Source organism: Salmo salar, chromosome 24 (assembly GCF_965601325.2).
Source record: "Salmo salar chromosome 24, fSalSal1, whole genome shotgun sequence".
Taxonomy (NCBI): Eukaryota; Metazoa; Chordata; class Actinopteri; order Salmoniformes; family Salmonidae; genus Salmo; species Salmo salar.
The window spans coordinates 40590035-40615864 of NC_138314.1; the positions used below are offsets into that span (position 1 = coordinate 40590035).

Below are 25830 nucleotides of genomic sequence, written 5' to 3' on the forward strand. Positions count from 1 at the left end.
TGCAATTATGTTTTCTAATGATTAATTAGCCTTTTAAAATGATAAACGTGGATTAGCTAACACAACGTGCCATTGGAACACAGGAGTGATGGTTGCTGATAATGGGCCTCTGTACGCCTATGTAGATATTCCATAAAAAATCAGCCATTTCCAGCTACAAAAGTCATTTACAACAATAACAATGTCTACATTCTATTTCTGATCAATTTGATGTTATTTTAATGGACAACAAACTTGCTCTTAGAAAAACAAGATCATTTCTAAGTGACCCCAAACTTTTGAACGGTAGTGTATATGTTTACATTTTCAGTGACAGGTGGCCATTTAGATGTTATTTTTTGTTGCACTTTTGCTTTGTTCCATTTGGTTTGACGTTGATTTCACCGTGCCCTCCCTCCCCTTTTCTCCCCCTCAAGGTTCATTATATCAGCTGTCCACTGAGCCTAATGCCGACAGTGATTTGGGATTTTCATGTGAGTTGGTGTATTTTTTTGTTTTCCATTCCCCCTCTCTCTCCCCCTCCCTCTCTTATTTTGTTGATTGATTTGTGTCCTCTTGAGTTTTCCCCCCTATGTCATGTCATAACACCTATTCCTTAAGGTTACACACACATCTGTCTTTACAGTGTTTCCCTCCTTGATGATTCTCCTAGTGCCTCCTCCTCCACTCAGCTCCACTATACTGGTCTCTAGTGTCAGAGAGGTCCCAGTCTCTCTGTGCTATTACAGCCTCCTCATCTTGATGTGTGAGAGAGTTTTACTCTTTCTCTCTCACTCCTTGAGCTATGAGCGTATATATTAAACATAATCATTCTCAGGATTTCATTGCCAGATAATTTGTTCTCATTTTCTTTTCATGTTCAAAGACATCTATTAATCTTAGTTAAACATTCTGATTCTGGCGTTTTGTGGCACCTAGTTTTATCATCAAAGCGGGGAGATATATGTTAAATAACTGTAGGGAGGTGGATAGGATGTGGGAGGGCATTATACTATAGGAAGAGATGTTCCATATCATCTTTATTCTAGCACTCCCACTTTAGGTAATTTAGGTATTTGTGTCATGAAGTCACATTGTATATAACATAATACATAATAGTATAAAGTCAAACAGTATTTAACATGTACAGTAACATGTGCCGCAATGCTGTAACATGTACAGTAACATGTACAGTAATACCGTAACATGTACAGCAATACAGTACCATGTACAGTAACATGTACAGTAACATGTACAGTAATAAAGTAACATGTACAGTAATACAGTAACATGTACAGTAACATGTACAGTAATACAGTAACATGTGCAGTAATACAGTAACATGTACAATAACATGTACAGTAATACAGTAACATGTGCAGTAATACAGTAACATGTACAGTAACATGTCAGCAATACAGTAACATGTACAGTAATAAAGTAACATGTACAGTAATACAGTATCATGTACAGTAATACAGTAACATGTACAGTAACATGTACAGTAACATGTACAGTAACATGTACAGGTACTACAGTAACATGTGCAGTAACATGTACAGTAATACAGTAACATGTACAGTAACATGTAAAGTAATGAAGTAATGTATAGTAATACAGTAACATGTACCGCAATACAGTAACATGTACAGTAACATGTACCACAATACAGTAACATGTACAGTAACATGTACAGCAATACAGTAACATGTACAGTAATAAAGTAGCATGTACAGTAATAAAGTAGCATGTACAGTAATACAGTAACATGTACAGTAATACAGTAACATGTACAGTAACATGTACAGTATTAAGTAACAAGTACAGTAACATGTACAGTAACATGTACAGCAATACAGTAACATGTACAGTAACATGTACAGTAATAAAGTAGAATGTACAGTAATACAGTAACATGTGTAGTAATACAGTAACATGTAGAGTAACACGAGCAGTAATACAGTAGCATGTACAGTAACATGTACAGTATACAGTAACAAGTACAGTAACATGTACAGTAATACAGCAACATGTACAGTAACATGTACATTAATACAGTACCATGTACAGTAACATGTACAGTAATAAAGTAACATGTACAGTAATACAGTAACATTTACAGTAACATGTACCGCAATACAGTAACATTTACAGTAACATGTACCACAATACAGTAGCATGTACAGTAATACAGTAACATTTACAGTACCGTGTAAGTAATACAGTAACATGTGCAGTAACATGTACAGTAATACAGTAACATGTACCGCAATACAGTAACATGTAAAGTAACATGTGCCGCAATGCCGTAACATGTACAGTAACATGTACAGTAATACCGTAACATGTACAGCAATACAGTACCATGTACAGTAACATGTACAGTAACATGTACAGTAATAAAGTAACATGTACAGTAATACAGTAACATGTACAGTAACATGTACAGTAATACAGTAACATGTGCAGTAATACAGTAACATGTACAATAACATGTACAGTAATACAGTAACATGTGCAGTAATACAGTAACATGTACAGTAACATGTCAGCAATACAGTAACATGTACAGTAACTTGTACATTAATACAGTAACATGTGCAGTAACATGTAAAGTAATGAAGTAATGTATAGTAATACAGTAACATGTACCGCAATACAGTAACATGTACAGTAACATGTACCACAATACAGTAACATGTACAGTAACATGTACAGCAATACAGTAACATGTACAGTAATAAAGTAGCATGTACAGTAATAAAGTAGCATGTACAGTAATACAGTAACATGTACAGTAATACAGTAACATGTACAGTAACATGTACAGTATTAAGTAACAAGTACAGTAACATGTACAGTAACATGTACAGCAATACAGTAACATGTACAGTAACATGTACAGTAATAAAGTAGCATGTACAGTAATACAGTAACATGTGCAGTAATACAGTAACATGTAGAGTAACACGAGCAGTAATACAGTAGCATGTACAGTAACATGTACAGTATACAGTAACAAGTACAGTAACATGTACAGTAATACAGCAACATGTACAGTAACATGTACATTAATACAGTAACATGTACAGTAACATGTACAGTAATAAAGTAACATTTACAGTAACATGTACCACAATACAGTAGCATGTACAGTAATACAGTAACATTTACAGTACCGTGTAAGTAATACAGTAACATGTGCAGTAACATGTACAGTAATAAAGTAACATGTACAGTAATACAGTAACATGTACCGCAATACAGTAACATGTACAGTAACATGTGCCGCAATGCCGTAACATGTACAGTAACATGTACAGTAATACCGTAACATGTACCGCAATACAGTACCATGTACAGTAACATGTACAGTAATAAAGTAACATGTACAGTAATACAGTAACATGTACAGTAACATGTACAGTAATACAGTAACATGTGCAGTAATACAGTAACATGTACAATAACATGTACAGTAATACAGTAACATGTGCAGTAATATAGTAACATGTACAGTAACATGTCAGCAATACAGTAACATGTACAGTAACTTGTACATTAATACAGTAACATGTACAGTAACATGTACAGTAATACAGTAACATGTACAGTAATACAGTAACATGTACCACAATACAGTAACATGTACAGTAACATGTACAGTAACATGTACCGCAATACAGTAACATGTACAGTAGCATTTACAGTAATACAGTAACATGTGCAATATTACAGCAACATGTACAGTAACATGTACAGTGCCATGTACAGTAATACAGTAACATGTACAGTAACATGTACAGTAATATAGTAACATGTACAGTACCATGTACAGTAATACAGTAACATGTACAGTAAGATGTACAGTAACATTTAAAGTAATACAGTAACATGTGCAGTAATACAGTAACATGTACAGTAGCATGTGCAGTAATACAGTAACATGTACAGTACCATGTACAGTAATACAGTAACATGTACAGTAATACAGTAATACAGTAACATGTACAGTAACATGTACAGTAACACAGTAACATGTACAGTAACATGTACAGTAATACAGTAACATGTGCAGTAATACAGTAACATGTACAGTAACATGTACAATAATACAGTAACATGTACCGTAACATTTACAGTAATACAGTAACATGTGCAGTAATACAGCAACATGTGCAGTAACATGTATAGTAACATGTACAGTAATACAGTAACATGTGCAGTGCCATGTACAGTAATACAGTAACATGTACAGTAACATTTACAGTAATACAGTAACATGTACAGTACCATGTGCCATAATACAGTAACATCTACAGTAGCATGTACAGTAATACAGTAACATGTACAGTAACATGTACAGTAATACAGTAACATGTACAGTAACATGTACAGTAATACAGTAACATGTACAGTAACATGTACAGTAATACAGTGACATGTACAGTACCATGTACAGTAATACAGTAACATGTACAGTAATACAGTGACATGTACAGTACCATGTACACTAATACAGTAACATGTACAGTAATACAGTAACATGTACAGTAATACAGTAACATGTGCAGTAACATGTACAATAACATGTACAGTCGCATGTACAGTAATACAGTAACATGTACAATAACATATACAGTAACATGTACAGTAATACAGTAACATGTATAGTAATCAGTATTTAATAAGTCAAGGATGCGTCCCCTCACTATTAATTCAGTAACCCATTAAGAACTAGGCTACAGTGTCAACTAGATACACTCGTTTAGCTAGCTTTACTCTAAACCAGTTTTAAAGGAAATTCATTTTTCTGAAGAGATTAGCAATATTTTGTCATTTTTCTTTCTTACTAGCACTGATTTCAGAAATAGCTGCTCTTTTTGAGGACAGGTTTACTGCCAATTACTGTGATTGTCTGACCTACCTTAGTTGAATGCACTGATTGTAAGAATGTTAAAAATGACTAAAATGTAAAAAATTATATATACAGGATGTCATACTCACAGTAGTGAACATACGAAAGGAGCCAAATGTTGGCAAGGGTGTTAGATAGGAGCTAGATTTTGCTAGGGGGTGTCAGACATGGGAGGTAGATGTTGCTAGGGGAGACAGAGATGGGAGGTAGATGTTGCTAGGTGGTGTCAGAGATGGGAGCTAGATGTTGCTAGGGGTGTCAGAGATGGGAGGTAAATGTTGCTAGGGGTGTCAGAGATGGGAGGTAGATGTTGCTAGGGGTGTCAGAGATGGGAGGTAGATGTTGCTAGGTGTGTCAGAGATGGGAGCTAGATTTTGCTAGGGGGTGTCAGACATGGGAGGTAGATGTTGCTAGGGGGTGTCAGAGATGGGAGCTAGATGTTGCTAGGGGTGTCAGAGATGGGAGGTAGATGTTGCTAGGGGTGTCAGAGATGGGAGGTAGATGTTGCTAGGGGTGTCAGACATGGGAGGTAGATGTTGCTAGGGGGTGTCAGAGATGGGAGCTAGATGTTGCTAGGGGTGTCAGAGATGGGAGGTGGATGTTGCTAGGGGGTGTCAGAGATGGGAGCTAGATGTTGCTAGGGGTGTCAGAGATGGGAGGTGGATGTTGCTAGGGGGTGTCAGAGGCGGGAGCTAGATGTTGCTAGGGTGTGTCAGAGATGGGGGGTAGATGTTGCTAGCGGTGTCAGAGATGGGAGCTAGATGTTGCTAGGAGTGTAAGAGATGTGAGGTAGATGTTGCTAGGGGTGTCAGCGATGGGAGGTAGATGTTGCTAGGAGTGTGCTGGTGCCCTCCAAGTCACACAAATTCACTCCTCATTATTCAGTGACCCACATGAAAGTATTTGCTTCACCTCTGGTATCAATGCTGGGATTAGCCAATGGGGATTACCCTGACAGAAGCCAGCACTCTCTCTCCTTCCAGTTTGTGTAGCTACGTACGTCCACTTCAGAGCTAGTCTGGATGCAGATCAGGTACTTGCAGCTAGCTGTGTTAGCCTCCCTTGTCTCAATCTGCCTAGCAGGACAGAAAGAAAAGTCCAGTAATCAATAGAGGGGGGATCGAGACCCAGAGCCGTTACTTCCGTGGCGTGTACGTGCTACCCTCATGGACAACAGAGTTTGCCAGGTAATCAGACCTTGTTACCCTCAGCCCCACTGGCTGTGCATAAGCCATCTGCATAGCGTCTTAATTAGAGGCAAGGCTTGGTCGATGGGATCAATCTGATCTCATGACTCGGTCATGACAGTGTTTCCGTCCCTCCACCCTGCATGCACAAAGCCTGACGTGTGTTTGTGTGTGGTGGATCTTGCGCCCAGCGACTGTCAGAAAGAACAAACGTTGAAGATGGAGCGTCCCCCTCACACATGATTGATCAACCCAGTCAGTGGGATTTTGTTTGTCTACTGGACTGTCTCGTCAGTCAACCATGTTTCTGAAAGGGCAACAATGGAACATTCATGATTGATAGAAGATAGATGTTTAATCCAGATCCAATTTAGAGGAGAACCCAGTGGACTATTGTTGACAAGCCACATGTGATCAGGTCTAGGAGACATGAATGGTTTTGACAGTATAGGACAGTTGCTGTAGGGTGCTGGACAGTTTAGTATCTCCCCCACTGATGGTTAAGGTTAGGATTGCGGGACGGGAAGCTAGATGCTAGATCTGTACCTGGGGGAAGTATAGCAGGACAGTGTAGGCTGTTGGGGGGGTCAGATATTTCTGCCTGTTGCAGAGGCTGCAGTAGAGGGAGAAATAATGACTTTAAACAAGTTATAATTCTGACACCAGTGTTAAAGGAACAGAGTGTAGGGAATATAGCCCAGGCTATCACAACAGTATATAGTATATGTAGGGAATATAGCCCGGTCTATCACAACAGTATATAGTATATGTAGGGAATATAGCCCGGTCTATCTCAACAGTATATAGTATATGTAGGGAATATAGCCCAGGCTATCTCAACAGTATATAATATATGTAGGGAAGATAGCCCGGTCTATCTCAACAGTATATAGTATATGTAGGGAATATAGCCCGGTCTATCTCAACAGTATATAGTATATGTAGGGAATATAGCCCAGGTCTATCTCAACAGTATATAGTATATGTAGGGAATATAGCCCAGGCTATCTCAACAGTATATAGTATATGTAGGGAATATAGCCCGGTCTATCTCAACAGTATATAGTATATGTAGGGAATATAGCCCGGTCTATCTCAACAGTATATAGTAAATGTAGGGAATATAGCCCGGTCTATCTCAACAGTATATAGTATATGTAGGGAATATAGCCCGGTCTATCTCAACAGTATATAGTATATGTAGGGAATATAGCCCGGTCTATCTCAACAGTATATAATAAATGTAGGGAATATAGCCCAGGCTATCTCAACAGTATATAGTATATGTAGGGAATATAGCCCAGTCTATCTCAACAGTATATAGTAAATGTAGGGAATATAGCCCAGGCTATCACAACAGCATATAGTGTATGTACCGTGTCATATAATTGCTACATTTACTATCAATATTGCATTAAAAAAAGTTTTCCAGATTGTTTTTTGGCAATTATTTTTTGCGATGCGAATATTGGGTCACGAGTCAGACAACCTGGTTCAATTTGGGTCTCGAGCTAAAACCAGTTGAGAACCACTGCTATATAGTGTATGTACACTCAACTTGGAACTGTTGTTGTCACTGAGATGAAGCATTGAACAGATCAAGTAGTAGTTATGAATATGTAACATTTCATCTGTAACATGATAGGATGTACAGTTAGTGTCTCTCTGCCCTTCTTCCTATTCAGGTGAGATCGTAACGGTGTCTAGTTTCCATAATGGCTCCAGGGCTCTGAGGTGAAGTTTTCCCTAGGTATAGATCTAGGATCAGCTTCCCCAAACCTTATCTTAGCCATTAGTGGGTGAAACACAAAACTGACCCAAGATCCAGCGGGAACAAATGTGGTTTATATCTCCCTCTAGTGACTGGAGGTTATCAGTGCACCTTGTGCAAATCTCAGTTGCAGTTTTAAGATCTATGATCTGGATTATTGTCAATATTGTGATGAAATCCAGCCTGTATGACAGATTTGACTTTATGACTGAGTGTTTCTTGTTCCGTTTCTTCATACCAATAACTGCAGACAAAATCTAGCCTTGCTGAAAACGCCATAGATGATGAGGCAAGTGGCATAACTAAACGTGTTTGAAATGTCGCTTGTTCTAGACATTTGTTTCCTCCTTGATGCTCAGCCATGTATTCTGGCCATGTTCTCCGCTGAGTCCTTTGAAGCCTTTTAGCCACCCATTTAGCAGCTCAGTCAACCCATCTATAAAATCTTTATGTGTCTGCCTCGGTTTGATATAAAACTTGTGTATGAAAATGTCACTTTTGGACATTTTCAGACCTATTAAAGGTGCTACACATAGGATTAATTTGTATTTTAGCATTGTAATTTCAGAAAATGTCCATAATATATCTGCAGTAATAGTGGAACGATAGTGTTTCACAGTATTACATTTTAGTCATTTAGCAGACGCTCTTATCCAGAGCGACTTACAGTAGTGAATGCATACATTTCAAAAAAAAATGTTTTTGTACGGGCCCCCCATGGGAATCGAACCCACAACCCTGGCGTTGCACACATCATGCTGGCGTTGCACACACCATGCTCTACCAACTGAGCCACAGGGAACTATTACTTATCCTGCAGTGTTGTGATTGGCTGTGATATTCACCTCTTGACTTCTCCAGCAGGAGCGGCATCTGTTGTCAAAATGGGAAAGCTGTTTTGAGTTTGTGGCTGTGTTATCTAGTCGAAATTGGGTCAAGTGGCCAATGTAGAAATTGATCTGTCATTTTCTGGTTGCTAAAATTCTAGAATGTTTGCTCAGTTTCAGTTTATGTGAGAGAACAAACACTGAATAGAGTAGGGAATCATTGTACCATCTATGAGTAGAAGTTCACGGTGCTCATTCGGTGGGTAAGCGAATACTCCTACCACTGTCTCTCCCAAGCATCTTTGACCAGTCTTTTGGTTTACTGCCCTGCATACTGCTAGGAGTAACTTGCGAGTTGGTGATTTCACGCTCGTTTAGTAAAGTTCAGCCAGGATACATACAGTGAGTAAGTCCTTCGCCTTCTCTCTGTTTATAGTAGTGGTGCATGTGTGATCAAGTCTGTTTCTTGTGCGTGTTTGCCATTTCACTGGCGGCACTTCATTTCGGGAGGTGGGGTGTGGGTTGTGTTTGCGAACTCATTTTAGCTCACAACAAGCTCAATGCAGAAGAGGAACAAAAGGCTTGATGATTTAAGGGTGTGAATGTCACCAGCCAGACCGCATTTAAAACCATGTCTGAGGATTTAGCAATCTTCCAAACAACACTTTGACAAGCACTCTTCCAAAGGAGCGTACCTCGAAAACCAATCGAGGCGAAATAACATTTTAATCGATGGAATTGTGGATGTAAAGACAAACTTGGCATGACACAGAAGTCAAGGCCAAGAAACTCCTGGCAGATCAACTCAAACTCGATCCTAAACTCATTGAGATGGAGAGGGTGAATAGGAATGGCACTTTCTTCCCTGATGGACGGCCCAGATCTATAGTGGTGAAACTTCTCAGGTTCAAAGACGAGGAGGAGATTTTCAGGCGAGCCAAGTGCCTGAAGGGAATCAAAATCTTCATCAATGAAGACTTCTCCAAAAAGGTATGCCTCAAATGAAAGGAACTGCTGCCACAACTAATTGAAGAACAAAAGAAAGGCAACATCGCATAGATGAAGTATGATCAGCTGGTCGTTCACCCCCCTCTCGTAGGCCTATGGCAAGTGACTCAGCTATAGTCCACTGATTTCACACACACACATGTACTCTACTTTGTTCATGTGTTTCACCTAACCTGGTGACCAAAAACACACATTGCTCTAAATGTCATAAGTCTCTGAAGTCTTCGGTGGTGTTATGTGGACTGTGTCAATGTGCATTCCACAGGAAGTGCCCCCCTATTGATACAACTAACACAAATGTATGGTTGTATTGGACATGTGAGGTGTACACTTCCATGTTTCTGTTCCACTCTCTGGATGATTCCCACTCTGTATCTCTCTTAGTTAGGCAGGATATCAACCCTGATAACATGGTCTTCAACCCATTAGATATGAATGAATTCATGAAGTGAACAATACATATAATGATTGTTGATCCAGATTGAAGTTTCCTGAAATTGACCAGAGATGAGTATCACTTGTGATTACTATAATGTTAAACTGCTATACAGGTTGGTCATTGTTTATCTAATTCATTCCAAGACAAGCTTATTTTCTACTTTTTAATCCTAAAAAAAACCAACCACCTTGTTCATTATCTGTCTTCTCTCAGTCATGAATGTTCCGTTGTTGCCCTTTCAGAAACATGGTTGACTGAAGAGATGTCCATGCTTTATGACGTTTCTCCGTATAATGCTGTTCACCGCTGTAGAACATCAAGAGTGGGAGGAGTATGGTACATGTCTGCTTACTCTTTTTTAATACATCTTTCAATTGTGTTTTTCACCAACGCTTTCCCTTAGTTAAATCATGTAAGAGATCAGCAGAAGGGTTCTGGTTTATAACCGGTCTCAAGTAGTATGAAAAGTCTCACAAATCCCTCTATCCTGAATTCTGAAAATTACAAAAAGTATAAGAACAAATTTACTCACCTACTTTGGATATCCCCAAAATACTAACAAATTCCAAGAATCATTAAATAGTATAAAGTCAACTTGGAAAATCATCAATCAACTGTTGACTAAGAACAATACATCTACAGCTATCCCATATCAATGTATTGTTGGAAATAAGACCTATAGTGATCCTGGTGTTATTTCATGTCAATTTCGTTTTTTTTTATTTGGGTTCCTCTCTGTCAAAGAAAATGGGTAACTGATGGAAATCCATTGGATTACATTAAGGGACATTTCCCTTCTCTGCTTCAGTTTGATCCTCCTGATGTAATGGAGGTGTTGATGTAATGGAGATGATGATGTAATAGAGGTGTTGATGTAATGGAGGTGATGATGTAATGGAGAGGATGATGTAATGGAGGTGATGATGTAATGGAGGTGTTGATGTAATGGAGATGATGATGTCATGGAGGTGATGATGTAATGGAGGTGTTGATGTAATGGAGATGATGATGTAATGGAGGTGATGATGTAATAGAGGTGATGATGCAATGGAGGTGATGATGTAATGGAGGTGATGATGTAATGGAGATGATGATGTAATGGAGGTGATGATGTAATGGAGGTGATGATGTAATGGAGGTGATGATGTAATGGAGGTGATGATGTAATGGAGGTGTTGATGTAATGGAGATGATGATGTAATGGAGGTGATGATGTAATGGAGGTGTTGATGTAATGGAGATGATGATGTAATGGAGGTGATGATGTAATGGAGGTGTTGATGTAATGGAGATGATGATGTAATGGAGGTGATGATGTAATAGAGGTGATGATGCAATGGAGGTGATGATGTAATGGAGGTGATGATGTAATGGAGGTGATGATGTAATGGAGGTGATGATGTAATGGAGGTGATGATGTAATGGAGGTGATGATGTAATGGAGGTGATGATGTAATGGAGGTGTTGATGTAATGGAGGTGATGATGTAATGGAGGTGATGATGTAATGGAGGTGAAGAAGGTGATTGGTAACTTAAAAATATCAGCAGCAGGTCATGATGAGATTGGTGCCTCTTTGGTGAAATCAGTGTCTTCCTCGATTACTGAGCCTCTAACGTATATATCTTCACCAAATCTATGCAAACTGGTACTGTTCCTAAAAATAAAAAAAATAAAAAAGTTATCCCACTTTATAAATCTGGGGATCCAATATATTTTACAGATTATTGGCCAATATCTGTACTACAAAAAAAAATATATATATTTTTTCCTATATGATCAACAATATCAATTTCATAAAAAGCTACTTCATAGATATGGCTCTTTTGCAACTTGTGGATAAAATCTTTACAGCTCTGAACAACAATGAATATGCTCTTGGCATCTTTTTAGATTTATCCAAAGCGTTTGACATGGTTGATCATTAAATATTACTTACTAAATGTTATTATTACGGTTTTCATGATTATACATATAATTGGTTATATAGTTATGTTTATGATAGAGAATAATGTGTTTATGCAAATGGCTGTGCATCTACCAGAGCTAAGATATTCTGTGGAGTGCCACAGGGTTGGATAATTGGACCTTTGTTATTTTTAATCTATATCTATGGCCTTGCTGCTGGGTCTTCTACCATACTTCCCATTCTCTTCGCTGATGATACCAATTAGATTTTCACACTTTTTATTCACAGCCAACTCAGGCATTGCCAAATCTTCTCAATGGTCCCAGATAAACAAATGATCTTTAAATGTAAATAAATTCTAATCACTAGTAATAATAAGAAATATTGTATACAAAAAAATAGCCAGAATTGTAATTGTTGGGAATGAAATGGAACAAGTTCTATTTGATGAAAAGTTATCCGTGAAGATCATGTTCAATTTGTCTGCAGCACAGTGATGATATCTGTTGGTATCATCAGAAAGATGATCAGGCTTGCTTCCTAACTCGATACTATAGCTTCATTTACCCATATATTAGTTACTGTATTATTGGCTGGGCGAGTACATATGTCTCCTACCTACACAAATTACTCATCATACAAAAGAAATGTGCAAGACTAGCCACCTCCTCTAATTACCTGGCTCCATCTGCACCTTTGTTTAAGAAACTCAATATCTTGTCTCTTTACCACATTAATGTTCGGCAATTATGAACTTTCATCTACAAATACTCATACCTCCCAGATAGTTTACCTAAACCCTTCAATGGATTCTTCCAGGTTAATTCTGAAATCCATCTATCTAACACCAGATACTGTGATAACCTTCACCCTCCCCACTGCTGCACCTCACATAGTCAATTCTCTAACAGATACAGAGGTACCATACTCTGGAATTCATATCTTCACATTGTTAAAACATCATCATCATCATACATCAATAACTTCAAGTGAAGACTGGGGGTCAGCCTGATGAACCAAACTACCCAGTAATCTCCTCCATGTAGACTGGGGGTCAGCCTGTTGAACCAAACTACCCAGTAATCTCCTCCATGAAGACTGGGGGTCAGCCTGATGAACCAAACTACCCAGTAATCTCCTCCATGAAGACTGGGGGTCAGCCTGATGAACCAAACTACCCAGTAATCTCCTCCATGAAGACTGGGGGTCTGCCTGATGAACCAAACTACCCAGTAATCTCCTCCATGAAGACTGGGGGTCAGCCTGATGAACCAAACTACCCAGTAATCTCCTCCATGTAGACTGGGGGTCAGCCTGATGAACCAAACTACCCAGTAATCTCCTCCATGAAGACTGGGGATAAACCTGATTAACCAAACTACTCAATAATCTCCTCCATATAGACTCTCCCACACTCACATGCACACACACATTTAACCAAAACAAATATCATTTTTTTCGTGACTACTGATCAATTAATTTATAATCAGTGGGTTGTGTTATCTGTTTTAACAAATCTTTCGAATTTTTTTACTTTATATATTGTATATTGTTTTTCTTTGTGGTGTGGTTTTCATATAAGCCCCTGTATTGTTGTCTATCACTTGTTTTCTTTAGTGCAAGTACATTTGACTTAAATCTAAATCTTTTCAATAACTACAAATGGCGTTTTTACAGTTGTTTGAAGCTAGTGGAACAAAACCGAAAGTGAAAATCTCAAGTGCCAGTCTCCACCATGTTATGGGGAAATGGGACATAGGAGAGGAGGGAGATTTGTTTTGAATGAAGCCTAGTGCTGTTGTAATTATTTTGGTGAAATTATGGAAAGATGTCAGGGTTCTCGTGAAATGATTCATAGCCTCATTAAATAAAGGATTGTGTCTTGTGTGATAGGTGTTTGTGTATGTTTACTCAAATTAGCAACTGTTGCTACTCTGTTCTAACAGTTTGAAATTGTCACGTCCTGATCAGTAAAAGGGGTCATTTGTCATTGTAGTATGGTCAGGGCATGGCAGGGGGTGTTGTTTTTGGTGTGTTTTTGGGTTGGTTTGTTTCATGGGGATTTGTTCTAGTTTTCATTTTCTATGTTCATTTTCTATGTGTGGCCGAGTATGGGTTCCAATCAGAGGCAAGTGTCTTTCGTTGTCTCTGATTGGAAGCCATACTTAGGCAGCCTGTTTTTTCCTGTGGGTTGTGGGTAGTTGTTTCTCGTATAGTCTATGTTACCTTACGGAACTGTCGTGTGTCGTTTCGTTATTTTTTGTTTAAGTGTTCACGTTACTGTAATAAAAGAAGATGAGCACTTTACACGCTGCGCCTTGGTCCAATCCTTCTGCCAGATGTGACAGAAATAAATCCTTTCCTCTTGATTTTGGCTTCCTGTCTGTAATGCTGGCGTTGACCTGCTCAGTCATGTTTGCCTACAGTGACATCTCCATTGCGAGAAATGAAATACTGCAAATTCTAATAACATTTTCACACTACTGAGACAATCCGATCTGAACCGAGCTGTACTGTACAGTGGCTGGAACCGTGCTGGAAAAGATAACGTGAACAGATCATGTCCAAGCCAGCACAGTACGTTCGGTTCAGCCCAGGACTGACCCCATTTAGTCGACTGGTCGATTGATTGGTCCATAGGCTGTAGGTCGACTGAGATCTTTTTAGTGGCAAATATATTTGTACAAAATTATGGAACACAAGACACCTGTCTGAGTGGACTAATCCGTTGTGAAGGCCTTGGGGATGACACACCAGTATCACATTTACTGTTAATTACTATGATTTCTAATCTACAATGTTTGTATGGTTATGGTAATTTCTGTTAATGCATTCAATATATTATTACAGTCTTACCATTGTCATTGTAGGAGTGGACACGTTGTTTGCACAGCGCACAAACTAGGCTATACTATTTAATTCTATTTACAAGTTGTCAATTTATTAATTGTGTTTGGTTTGGAGCGCTCCTGTCAATCCTGAGTAAGTGCATGCACCTGGTTACACATTGAACTAGGACTAGGCTACCTGGCCTGTGTGCAAATGTAGGCCTATAAATGTTCCCATTTGGGGATCTGATACTGTTTCTGATTGTCATAACTCACCATCTCTGTGGAGCTTCTCAAAGTCATTTTTTCTTCACCTCAAAAAGCAAGTAAAATAAGTGTTTTTACAGCCACTGAGTATGACAATAGTTCCTCAACATAGCCCATTGGAAAAATCTGTCCAGCTCTCCCTTTCCATAACCACTCAGCGTGAAAGGGGAACAAATGTAATTCTCTGATCAGGTGGAAATGTCCATACAAAAGGCCTACCTGATTATATTTTATCCCTTGAGAAAATAGCATACAGCTAATAGTTGATACGATGTCTCAAATGCCTTGCAGACAGGCCATGCATAGCCAACGTGATTTACAGGATATTTATTTTTATCAAGATATTTTCTAACTGTGGGCTGCAATGTTTTTATTACTTTTAGATTTGTATCATTTTAATTTAGATATAATTTTGATTAATCACATGACATTGATTTTGAGATATGAAGACTTTATTATGAATGAAATTAAACTGTTCCACGAAAATATGCATATGAAAATCATAACTGGCATGCAGATCAGTAGAAATGGTAGGATAACATGGCACTCCAAATGGAAAAGGTCGCTGACCGCTAGCCTATTACTTATTACGGTCAACTTCAGGAGCGTAATGGCAGAATGTGTGGAAGCCAGCAGCATCGGGAGGAGGAGGAGGAGGAGGGTCGGGTAGGGAACAGGCTGTTTTCTTCTGATTAGGCTATGTTGATCTCTGGCTCCCTCTTTAGTAATTTGTGTGTCTTCATTTTTAATTGCAGTGCTTAAAGCATCAGGCAAAGTATCCTACATATATTTGATTTAATTCAAACACATAGCATGTGTCTATATATGGGGAAATGCATGTTTTAAAATTTCAACCAATCGATTGGTCGAAAGAACAGATTACTCTCAGTCGACCAAGACAGCCCTAGTTCAGCCTTGTAGTATGAATCAGGTTTAATTTAAACCTCCCCAGGTTCTCACTGTGTCCCTCCCTCTCTGTGTCTCTGTCACAGCGGCCCCCAGCACAGAAAACATGGCGCTCTACGTAGGCATCGTCATCGCTGTCATAATGTGTCTGGTCATCTCCGTCATCGTGGCGCTCTTCGTCTACCGGAAAACCCACCGGGACTTTGACTCTGACATCATCGACTCATCAGCCCTCAACGGAGGCTTCCAGTCGGTCAATATAAAGACGGCGCGCTCAGGTGAGTAGGATGTGGGGCGGTGACTAGGTCCTAGCTTAGCCTGGGTACCAGACCTGTTTGTGCCATCATTCCAGTCCTTGCCACTCCTTGTCATATGCCAGTAGTGGAAGGATAGCACAAACAGGTCTGGTACCCAGGCTATTTCTAGCTGTGCTCTTATCGTTGCATCAGACAATGGTTCAGTTTGGGATGTCTTTCCGGTAACACTTTATTTCATGACATATAGATTACCCATACTTACTAAGAAATGACATAGTATAGATTACCCATACTTACTAAGAAATTACATAGTATAGATTACCCATACTTACTAAGAAATTACATAGTATAGATTACCCATACTTACTAAGAAATGACATAGTACAGATTACCCGTATTTACTAAGAAATGACATGGTATAGATTACCCATATTTACTAAGAAATGACATGGTATAGATTACCCATATTTACTAAGAAATGACATGGTATAGATTACCCATACTTACTAAGAAATGACATAGTATAGATTACCCATACTTACTAAGAAATGACATAGTACAGATTACCCATATTTACTAAGAAATGACATGGTATAGATTACCCATATTTACTAAGAAATGACATGGTATAGATTACCCATATTTACTAAGAAATTACATGGTATAGATTACCCATATTTACTAAGAAATGAGATGGTATAGATGACCCGTATTTACTAAGAAATGACATAGTATAGATGACCCGTATTTACTAAGAAATGACATAGTATAGATTACCCATATTTACTAAGAAATGACATAGTATAGATTACCTATATTTACTAAGAAATGACATAGTATAGATTACCCATATTTACTAAGAAATGACATAGTATAGATGACCCGTATTTACTAAGAAATGACATAGTATAGATGACCCGTATTTACTAAGAAATGACATAGTATAGATGACCCGTATTTACTAAGAAATGACATAGTGTAGATGACCCGTATTTACTAAGAAATGACATAGTATAGATGACCCGTATTTACTAAGAAATGACATGGTATAGATTACCTATATTTACTAAGAAATGACATAGTAATAGAAATGGTTGTTACACTGCAGTGATGTAGTTAAATCACTAAACCTCCAGTCCGAGTCGAGTTCCAAGTCCCTAGTGTAAGTTACTTTCTAAATGTAATCCGTTACAGTTACTAGTTACCTGTCCAAAATTGTAATCGGTAACGTAACTGTTGGATTACCTCAGTAACATAATCTGATTACATTCAGTTACTTTTAGATTACAGCAGTTGCACCATTGGAAGACATAGATTGGACTGTAGCCTACAAAAACCCATTCCTACTCTTTTCCCGCGATTCATCAAACACATTTGGTGTGTCATCATAGTGGTCTCTGACTTGTGGTCAGATTCGCTCAGGTGGAACAAATTTAAATTTGCGCCTTTTTTCAATTAACACCAGACCTCACCGGTACAGACAACACACGATAACACCAGACCTCACCGGTACAGACAACACACGATAACACCAGACCTCACCGGTATAGACAACACACGATAACACCAGACCTCACCGGTATAGACAACACACGATAACACCAGACCTCACCGGTACAGTCACCGGTACAGACACCGGTACAGACAACACACGATAACACCAGACCTCACCGGTACAGACACCGGTACAGACAACACACGTTAACACCAGACCTCACCGGTACAGACAACACACGATAACACCAGACCTCACCGGTACAGACAACACACAATAACACCAGATCTCACCGGTACAGACACCGGTATAGACAACACACAATAACACCAGACCTCACCGGTACAGACAACAGGTGATAATACCAGACCTCACCGGTACAGGCACCGGTATAGACAACACACGATAACACCAGACCTCACCGGTACAGACAACACACGATAACACCAGACCTCACCGGTACAGACACCGGTACAGACAACACACGATAACACCAGACCTCACCGGTATAGACAACACGTGATAACACCAGACCTCACCGGTACAGTCACCGGTACAGAAAACACACGATAACACCAGACCTCACCGGTATAGACAACACACGATAACACCAGACCTCACCGGTATAGACAACACGTGATAACACCAGACCTCACCGGTACAGACACCGGTACAGACAACACACGATAACACCAGACCTCACCGGTACAGACACCGGTACAGACAACACACGATAACACCAGACCTCACCGGTACAGACAACACACAATAACACCAGACCTCACCGGTACAGATACCAGGAATAGACAACACACGATAACACCAGACCTCACCGGTACAGACAACACACGATAAAACCAGACCTCACCGGTATAGACAACACGTGACAATACCAGACCTCACCGGTACAGACAACACACGATAACACCAGACCTCACCGGTACAGACAACACGTGATAACACCAGACCTCACCGGTATAGACAACACGTGATAACACCAGACCTCACAGGTACAGACAACACACGATAACACCAGACCTCACCGGTACAGACAACACAAGATAACACCAGAGCTCACCGGTACAGTCACCGGTACAGACAACACACGATAACACCAGACCTCACCGGTATAGACAACACGTGATAACACCAGACCTCACCGGTATAGACACCGGTACAGGAAACACACGATAACACCAGACCTCACCGGTACAGACACCGGTACAGACAACACACGATAACACCAGACCTCACCGGTACAGACAACACACAATAACACCAGACCTCACCGGTACAGACACCGGTATAGACAACACACGATAACACCTGACCTCACCGGTACAGACAACACACAATAACACCAGACCTCACCGGTACAGACACCGGTATAGACAACACACGATAACACCAGACCTCACCGGTATAGACAACACATGATAATACCAGACCTCACCGGTATAGACAACACACGATAACACCAGACCTCACCGGTACAGACAACACACAATAACACCAGACCTCACCGGTACAGACACCGGTATAGACAACACACGATAACACCAGACCTCACCGGTATAGACAACACACGATAACACCAGACCTCACCGGTATAGACAACACACGATAACACCAGACCTCACCGGTACAGACACCGGTATAGACAAAACACGATAACACCAGACCTCACCGGTACAGACACCGGTACAGACAACACACGATAACACCAGACCTCACCGGTACAGACAACACGTGATAATACCAGACCTCACCGGTACAGACACCGGTATAGACAACACACGATAACACCAGACCTCACCGGTACAGACAACACACGATAACACCAGACCTCACCGGTACAGACAACACACGATAACACCAGACCTCACCGGTACAGACAACACACGATAACACCAGACCTCACCGGTACAGACACCGGTATAGACAACACACGATAACACCAGACCTCACCGGTATAGACAACACGTGATAACACCAGACCTCACCGGTACAGTCACCGGTACAGACAACACACGATAACACCAGACCTCACCGGTATAGACAACACACGATAACACCAGACCTCACCGGTACAGTCACCGGTACAGACAACACGTGATAACACCAGACCTCACCGGTACAGACAACACACGATAACACCAGACCTCACCGGTACAGACACCGGTACAGACAACACACGATAACACCAGACCTCACCGGTATAGACAACACGTGATAACACCAGACCTCACCGGTACAGTCACCGGTACAGACAACACACGATAACACCAGACCTCACCGGTATAGACAACACACGATAACACCAGACCTCACCGGTATAGACAACACGTGATAACACCAGACCTCACCGGTACAGACACCGGTACAGACAACACACGATAACACCAGACCTCACCGGTACAGACACCGGTACAGACAACACACGATAACACCAGACCTCACCGGTGTAGACAACACACGATAACACCAGACCTCACCGGTACAGACAACACACAATAACACCAGACCTCACCGGTACAGACACCGGTATAGACAACACACGATAACACCAGACCTCACCGGTATAGACAACACACGATAACACCAGACCTCACCGGTATAGACAACACACGATAACACCAGACCTCACCGGTACAGACACCGGTATAGACAAAACACGATAACACCAGACCTCACCGGTACAGACACCGGTACAGACAACACACGATAACACCAGACCTCACCGGTACAGACAACACGTGATAATACCAGACCTCACCGGTACAGACACCGGTATAGACAACACACGATAACACCAGACCTCACCGGTACAGACAACACACGATAACACCAGACCTCACCGGTACAGACAACACACGATAACACCAGACCTCACCGGTACAGACAACACACGATAACACCAGACCTCACCGGTACAGACACCGGTATAGACAACACACGATAACACCAGACCTCACCGGTATAGACAACACGTGATAACACCAGACCTCACCGGTACAGTCACCGGTACAGACAACACACGATAACACCAGACCTCACCGGTATAGACAACACACGATAACACCAGACCTCACCGGTACAGTCACCGGTACAGACAACACGTGATAACACCAGACCTCACCGGTACAGACAACACACGATAACACCAGACCTCACCGGTACAGACACCGGTACAGACAACACACGATAACACCAGACCTCACCGGTATAGACAACACGTGATAACACCAGACCTCACCGGTACAGTCACCGGTACAGACAACACACGATAACACCAGACCTCACCGGTATAGACAACACACGATAACACCAGACCTCACCGGTATAGACAACACGTGATAACACCAGACCTCACCGGTACAGACACCGGTACAGACAACACACGATAACACCAGACCTCACCGGTACAGACACCGGTACAGACAACACACGATAACACCAGACCTCACCGGTACAGACACCGGTACAGACAACACACGATAACACCAGACCTCACCGGTACAGACAACACACAATAACACCAGACCTCACCGGTACAGATACCAGGAATAGACAACACACGATAACACCAGACCTCACCGGTATAGACAACACGTGATAATACCAGACCTCACCGGTACAGACACCGGTATAGACAACACACGATAACACCAGACCTCACCGGTACAGACAACACACGATAACACCAGACCTCACCGGTACAGACAACACATGATAACACCAGACCTCACCGGTATAGACAACACGTGATAATACCAGACCTCACCGGTACAGACAACACACGATAACACCAGACCTCACCGGTACAGACACCGGTATAGACAACACACGATAACACCAGACCTCACCGGTACAGACAACTAACGATAACAACAGACCTCACCGGTACAGACAACACGTGATAACACCAGACCTCACCGGTATAGACAACACGTGATAACACCAGACCTCACAGGTACAGACAACACACGATAACACCAGACCTCACCGGTACAGACAACACACGATAACACCAGACCTCACCGGTACAGTCACCGGTACAGACAACACACGATAACACCAGACCTCACCGGTATAGACAAAAGGTAATAACACCAGACCTCACCGGTATAGACACCGGTACAGACAACACACGATAACACCAGACCTCACCGGTACAGACACCGGTACAGACAACACACGATAACACCAGACCTCACCGGTACAGACAACACACAATAACACCAGACCTCACCGGTACAGACACCGGTATAGACAACACACGATAACACCAGACCTCACCGGTACAGTCACCGGTACAGACAACACGTGATAACACCAGACCTCACCGGTACAGACAACACACGATAACACCAGACCTCACCGGTACAGACACCGGTACAGACAACACACGATAACACCAGACCTCACCGGTATAGACAACACGTGATAACACCAGACCTCACCGGTACAGTCACCGGTACAGACAACACACGATAACACCAGACCTCACCGGTATAGACAACACACGATAACACCAGACCTCACCGGTATAGACAACACGTGATAACACCAGACCTCACCGGTACAGACACCGGTACAGACAACACACGATAACACCAGACCTCACCGGTACAGACAACACACAATAACACCAGAACTCACCGGTACAGATACCAGGAATAGACAACACACGATAACACCAGACCTCACCGGTATAGACAACACGTGATAATACCAGACCTCACCGGTACAGACACCGGTATAGACAACACACGATAACACCAGACCTCACCGGTACAGACAACACACGATAACACCAGACCTCACCGGTACAGACAACACATGATAACACCAGACCTCACCGGTATAGACAACACGTGATAATACCAGACCTCACCGGTACAGACAACACACGATAACACCAGACCTCACCGGTACAGACACCGGTATAGACAACACACGATAACACCAGACCTCACCGGTACAGACAACACACGATAACAACAGACCTCACCGGTACAGACAACACATGATAACACCAGACCTCACCGGTATAGACAACACGTGATAACACCAGACCTCACAGGTACAGACAACACACGATAACACCAGCCCTCACCGGTACAGACAACACACGATAACACCAGACCTCACCGGTACAGTCACCGGTACAGACAACACACGATAACACCAGACCTCACCGGTATAGACAAAAGGTAATAACACCAGACCTCACCGGTATAGACACCGGTACAGACAACACACGATAACACCAGACCTCACCGGTACAGACACCGGTACAGACAACACACGATAACACCAGACCTCACCGGTACAGACAACACACAATAACACCAGACCTCACCGGTACAGACACCGGTATAGACAACACACGATAACACCAGACCTCACCGGTATAGACAACACACGATAACACCAGACCTCACCGGTATAGACAACACACGATAACACCAGACCTCACCGGTACAGACACCGGTATAGACAAAACACGATAACACCAGACCTCACCGGTACAGACACCGGTACAGACAACACACGATAACACCAGACCTCACCGGTACAGACAACACGTGATAATACCAGACCTCACCGGTACAGACACCGGTATAGACAACACACGATAACACCAGACCTCACCGGTACAGACAACACACGATAACACCAGACCTCACCGGTACAGACAACACACGATAACACCAGACCTCACCGGTACAGACAACACACGATAACACCAGACCTCACCGGTACAGACACCGGTATAGACAACACACGATAACACCAGACCTCACCGGTATAGACAACACGTGATAACACCAGACCTCACCGGTACAGTCACCGGTACAGACAACACACGATAACACCAGACCTCACCGGTATAGACAACACACGATAACACCAGACCTCACCGGTACAGTCACCGGTACAGACAACACGTGATAACACCAGACCTCACCGGTACAGACAACACACGATAACACCAGACCTCACCGGTACAGACACCGGTACAGACAACACACGATAACACCAGACCTCACCGGTATAGACAACACGTGATAACACCAGACCTCACCGGTACAGTCACCGGTACAGACAACACACGATAACACCAGACCTCACCGGTATAGACAACACACGATAACACCAGACCTCACCGGTATAGACAACACGTGATAACACCAGACCTCACCGGTACAGACACCGGTACAGACAACACACGATAACACCAGACCTCACCGGTACAGACACCGGTACAGACAACACACGATAACACCAGACCTCACCGGTGTAGACAACACACGATAACACCAGACCTCACCGGTACAGACAACACACAATAACACCAGACCTCACCGGTACAGACACCGGTATAGACAACACACGATAACACCAGACCTCACCGGTATAGACAACACACGATAACACCAGACCTCACCGGTATAGACAACACACGATAACACCAGACCTCACCGGTACAGACACCGGTATAGACAAAACACGATAACACCAGACCTCACCGGTACAGACACCGGTACAGACAACACACGATAACACCAGACCTCACCGGTACAGACAACACGTGATAATACCAGACCTCACCGGTACAGACACCGGTATAGACAACACACGATAACACCAGACCTCACCGGTACAGACAACACACGATAACACCAGACCTCACCGGTACAGACAACACACGATAACACCAGACCTCACCGGTACAGACAACACACGATAACACCAGACCTCACCGGTACAGACACCGGTATAGACAACACACGATAACACCAGACCTCACCGGTATAGACAACACGTGATAACACCAGACCTCACCGGTACAGTCACCGGTACAGACAACACACGATAACACCAGACCTCACCGGTATAGACAACACACGATAACACCAGACCTCACCGGTACAGTCACCGGTACAGACAACACGTGATAACACCAGACCTCACCGGTACAGACAACACACGATAACACCAGACCTCACCGGTACAGACACCGGTACAGACAACACACGATAACACCAGACCTCACCGGTATAGACAACACGTGATAACACCAGACCTCACCGGTACAGTCACCGGTACAGACAACACACGATAACACCAGACCTCACCGGTATAGACAACACACGATAACACCAGACCTCACCGGTATAGACAACACGTGATAACACCAGACCTCACCGGTACAGACACCGGTACAGACAACACACGATAACACCAGACCTCACCGGTACAGACACCGGTACAGACAACACACGATAACACCAGACCTCACCGGTACAGACACCGGTACAGACAACACACGATAACACCAGACCTCACCGGTACAGACAACACACAATAACACCAGACCTCACCGGTACAGATACCAGGAATAGACAACACACGATAACACCAGACCTCACCGGTATAGACAACACGTGATAATACCAGACCTCACCGGTACAGACACCGGTATAGACAACACACGATAACACCAGACCTCACCGGTACAGACAACACACGATAACACCAGACCTCACCGGTACAGACAACACATGATAACACCAGACCTCACCGGTATAGACAACACGTGATAATACCAGACCTCACCGGTACAGACAACACACGATAACACCAGACCTCACCGGTACAGACACCGGTATAGACAACACACGATAACACCAGACCTCACCGGTACAGACAACTAACGATAACAACAGACCTCACCGGTACAGACAACACGTGATAACACCAGACCTCACCGGTATAGACAACACGTGATAACACCAGACCTCACAGGTACAGACAACACACGATAACACCAGACCTCACCGGTACAGACAACACACGATAACACCAGACCTCACCGGTACAGTCACCGGTACAGACAACACACGATAACACCAGACCTCACCGGTATAGACAAAAGGTAATAACACCAGACCTCACCGGTATAGACACCGGTACAGACAACACACGATAACACCAGACCTCACCGGTACAGACACCGGTACAGACAACACA

At 42.2% G+C, this 25830-nt stretch overlaps 1 protein-coding gene across 2 annotated transcripts in view; it reads left to right on the forward strand.

The window, feature by feature from the left end:
* Positions 1 to 25830, forward strand: part of unc5ca (unc-5 netrin receptor Ca) — a 308049-nt gene that overhangs the window by 218082 nt on the left and 64137 nt on the right. The window contains exons 8-9 of one of the 2 annotated variants that reach the window (XM_045707149.2): positions 417 to 473; positions 16125 to 16316. In XM_045707149.2, the coding sequence (XP_045563105.1) occupies positions 417 to 473; positions 16125 to 16316 (249 nt within the window). The remainder of the gene's footprint in view (positions 1 to 416; positions 474 to 16124; positions 16317 to 25830) is intronic. The other variant, XM_045707150.2, reaches the window with a different exon arrangement.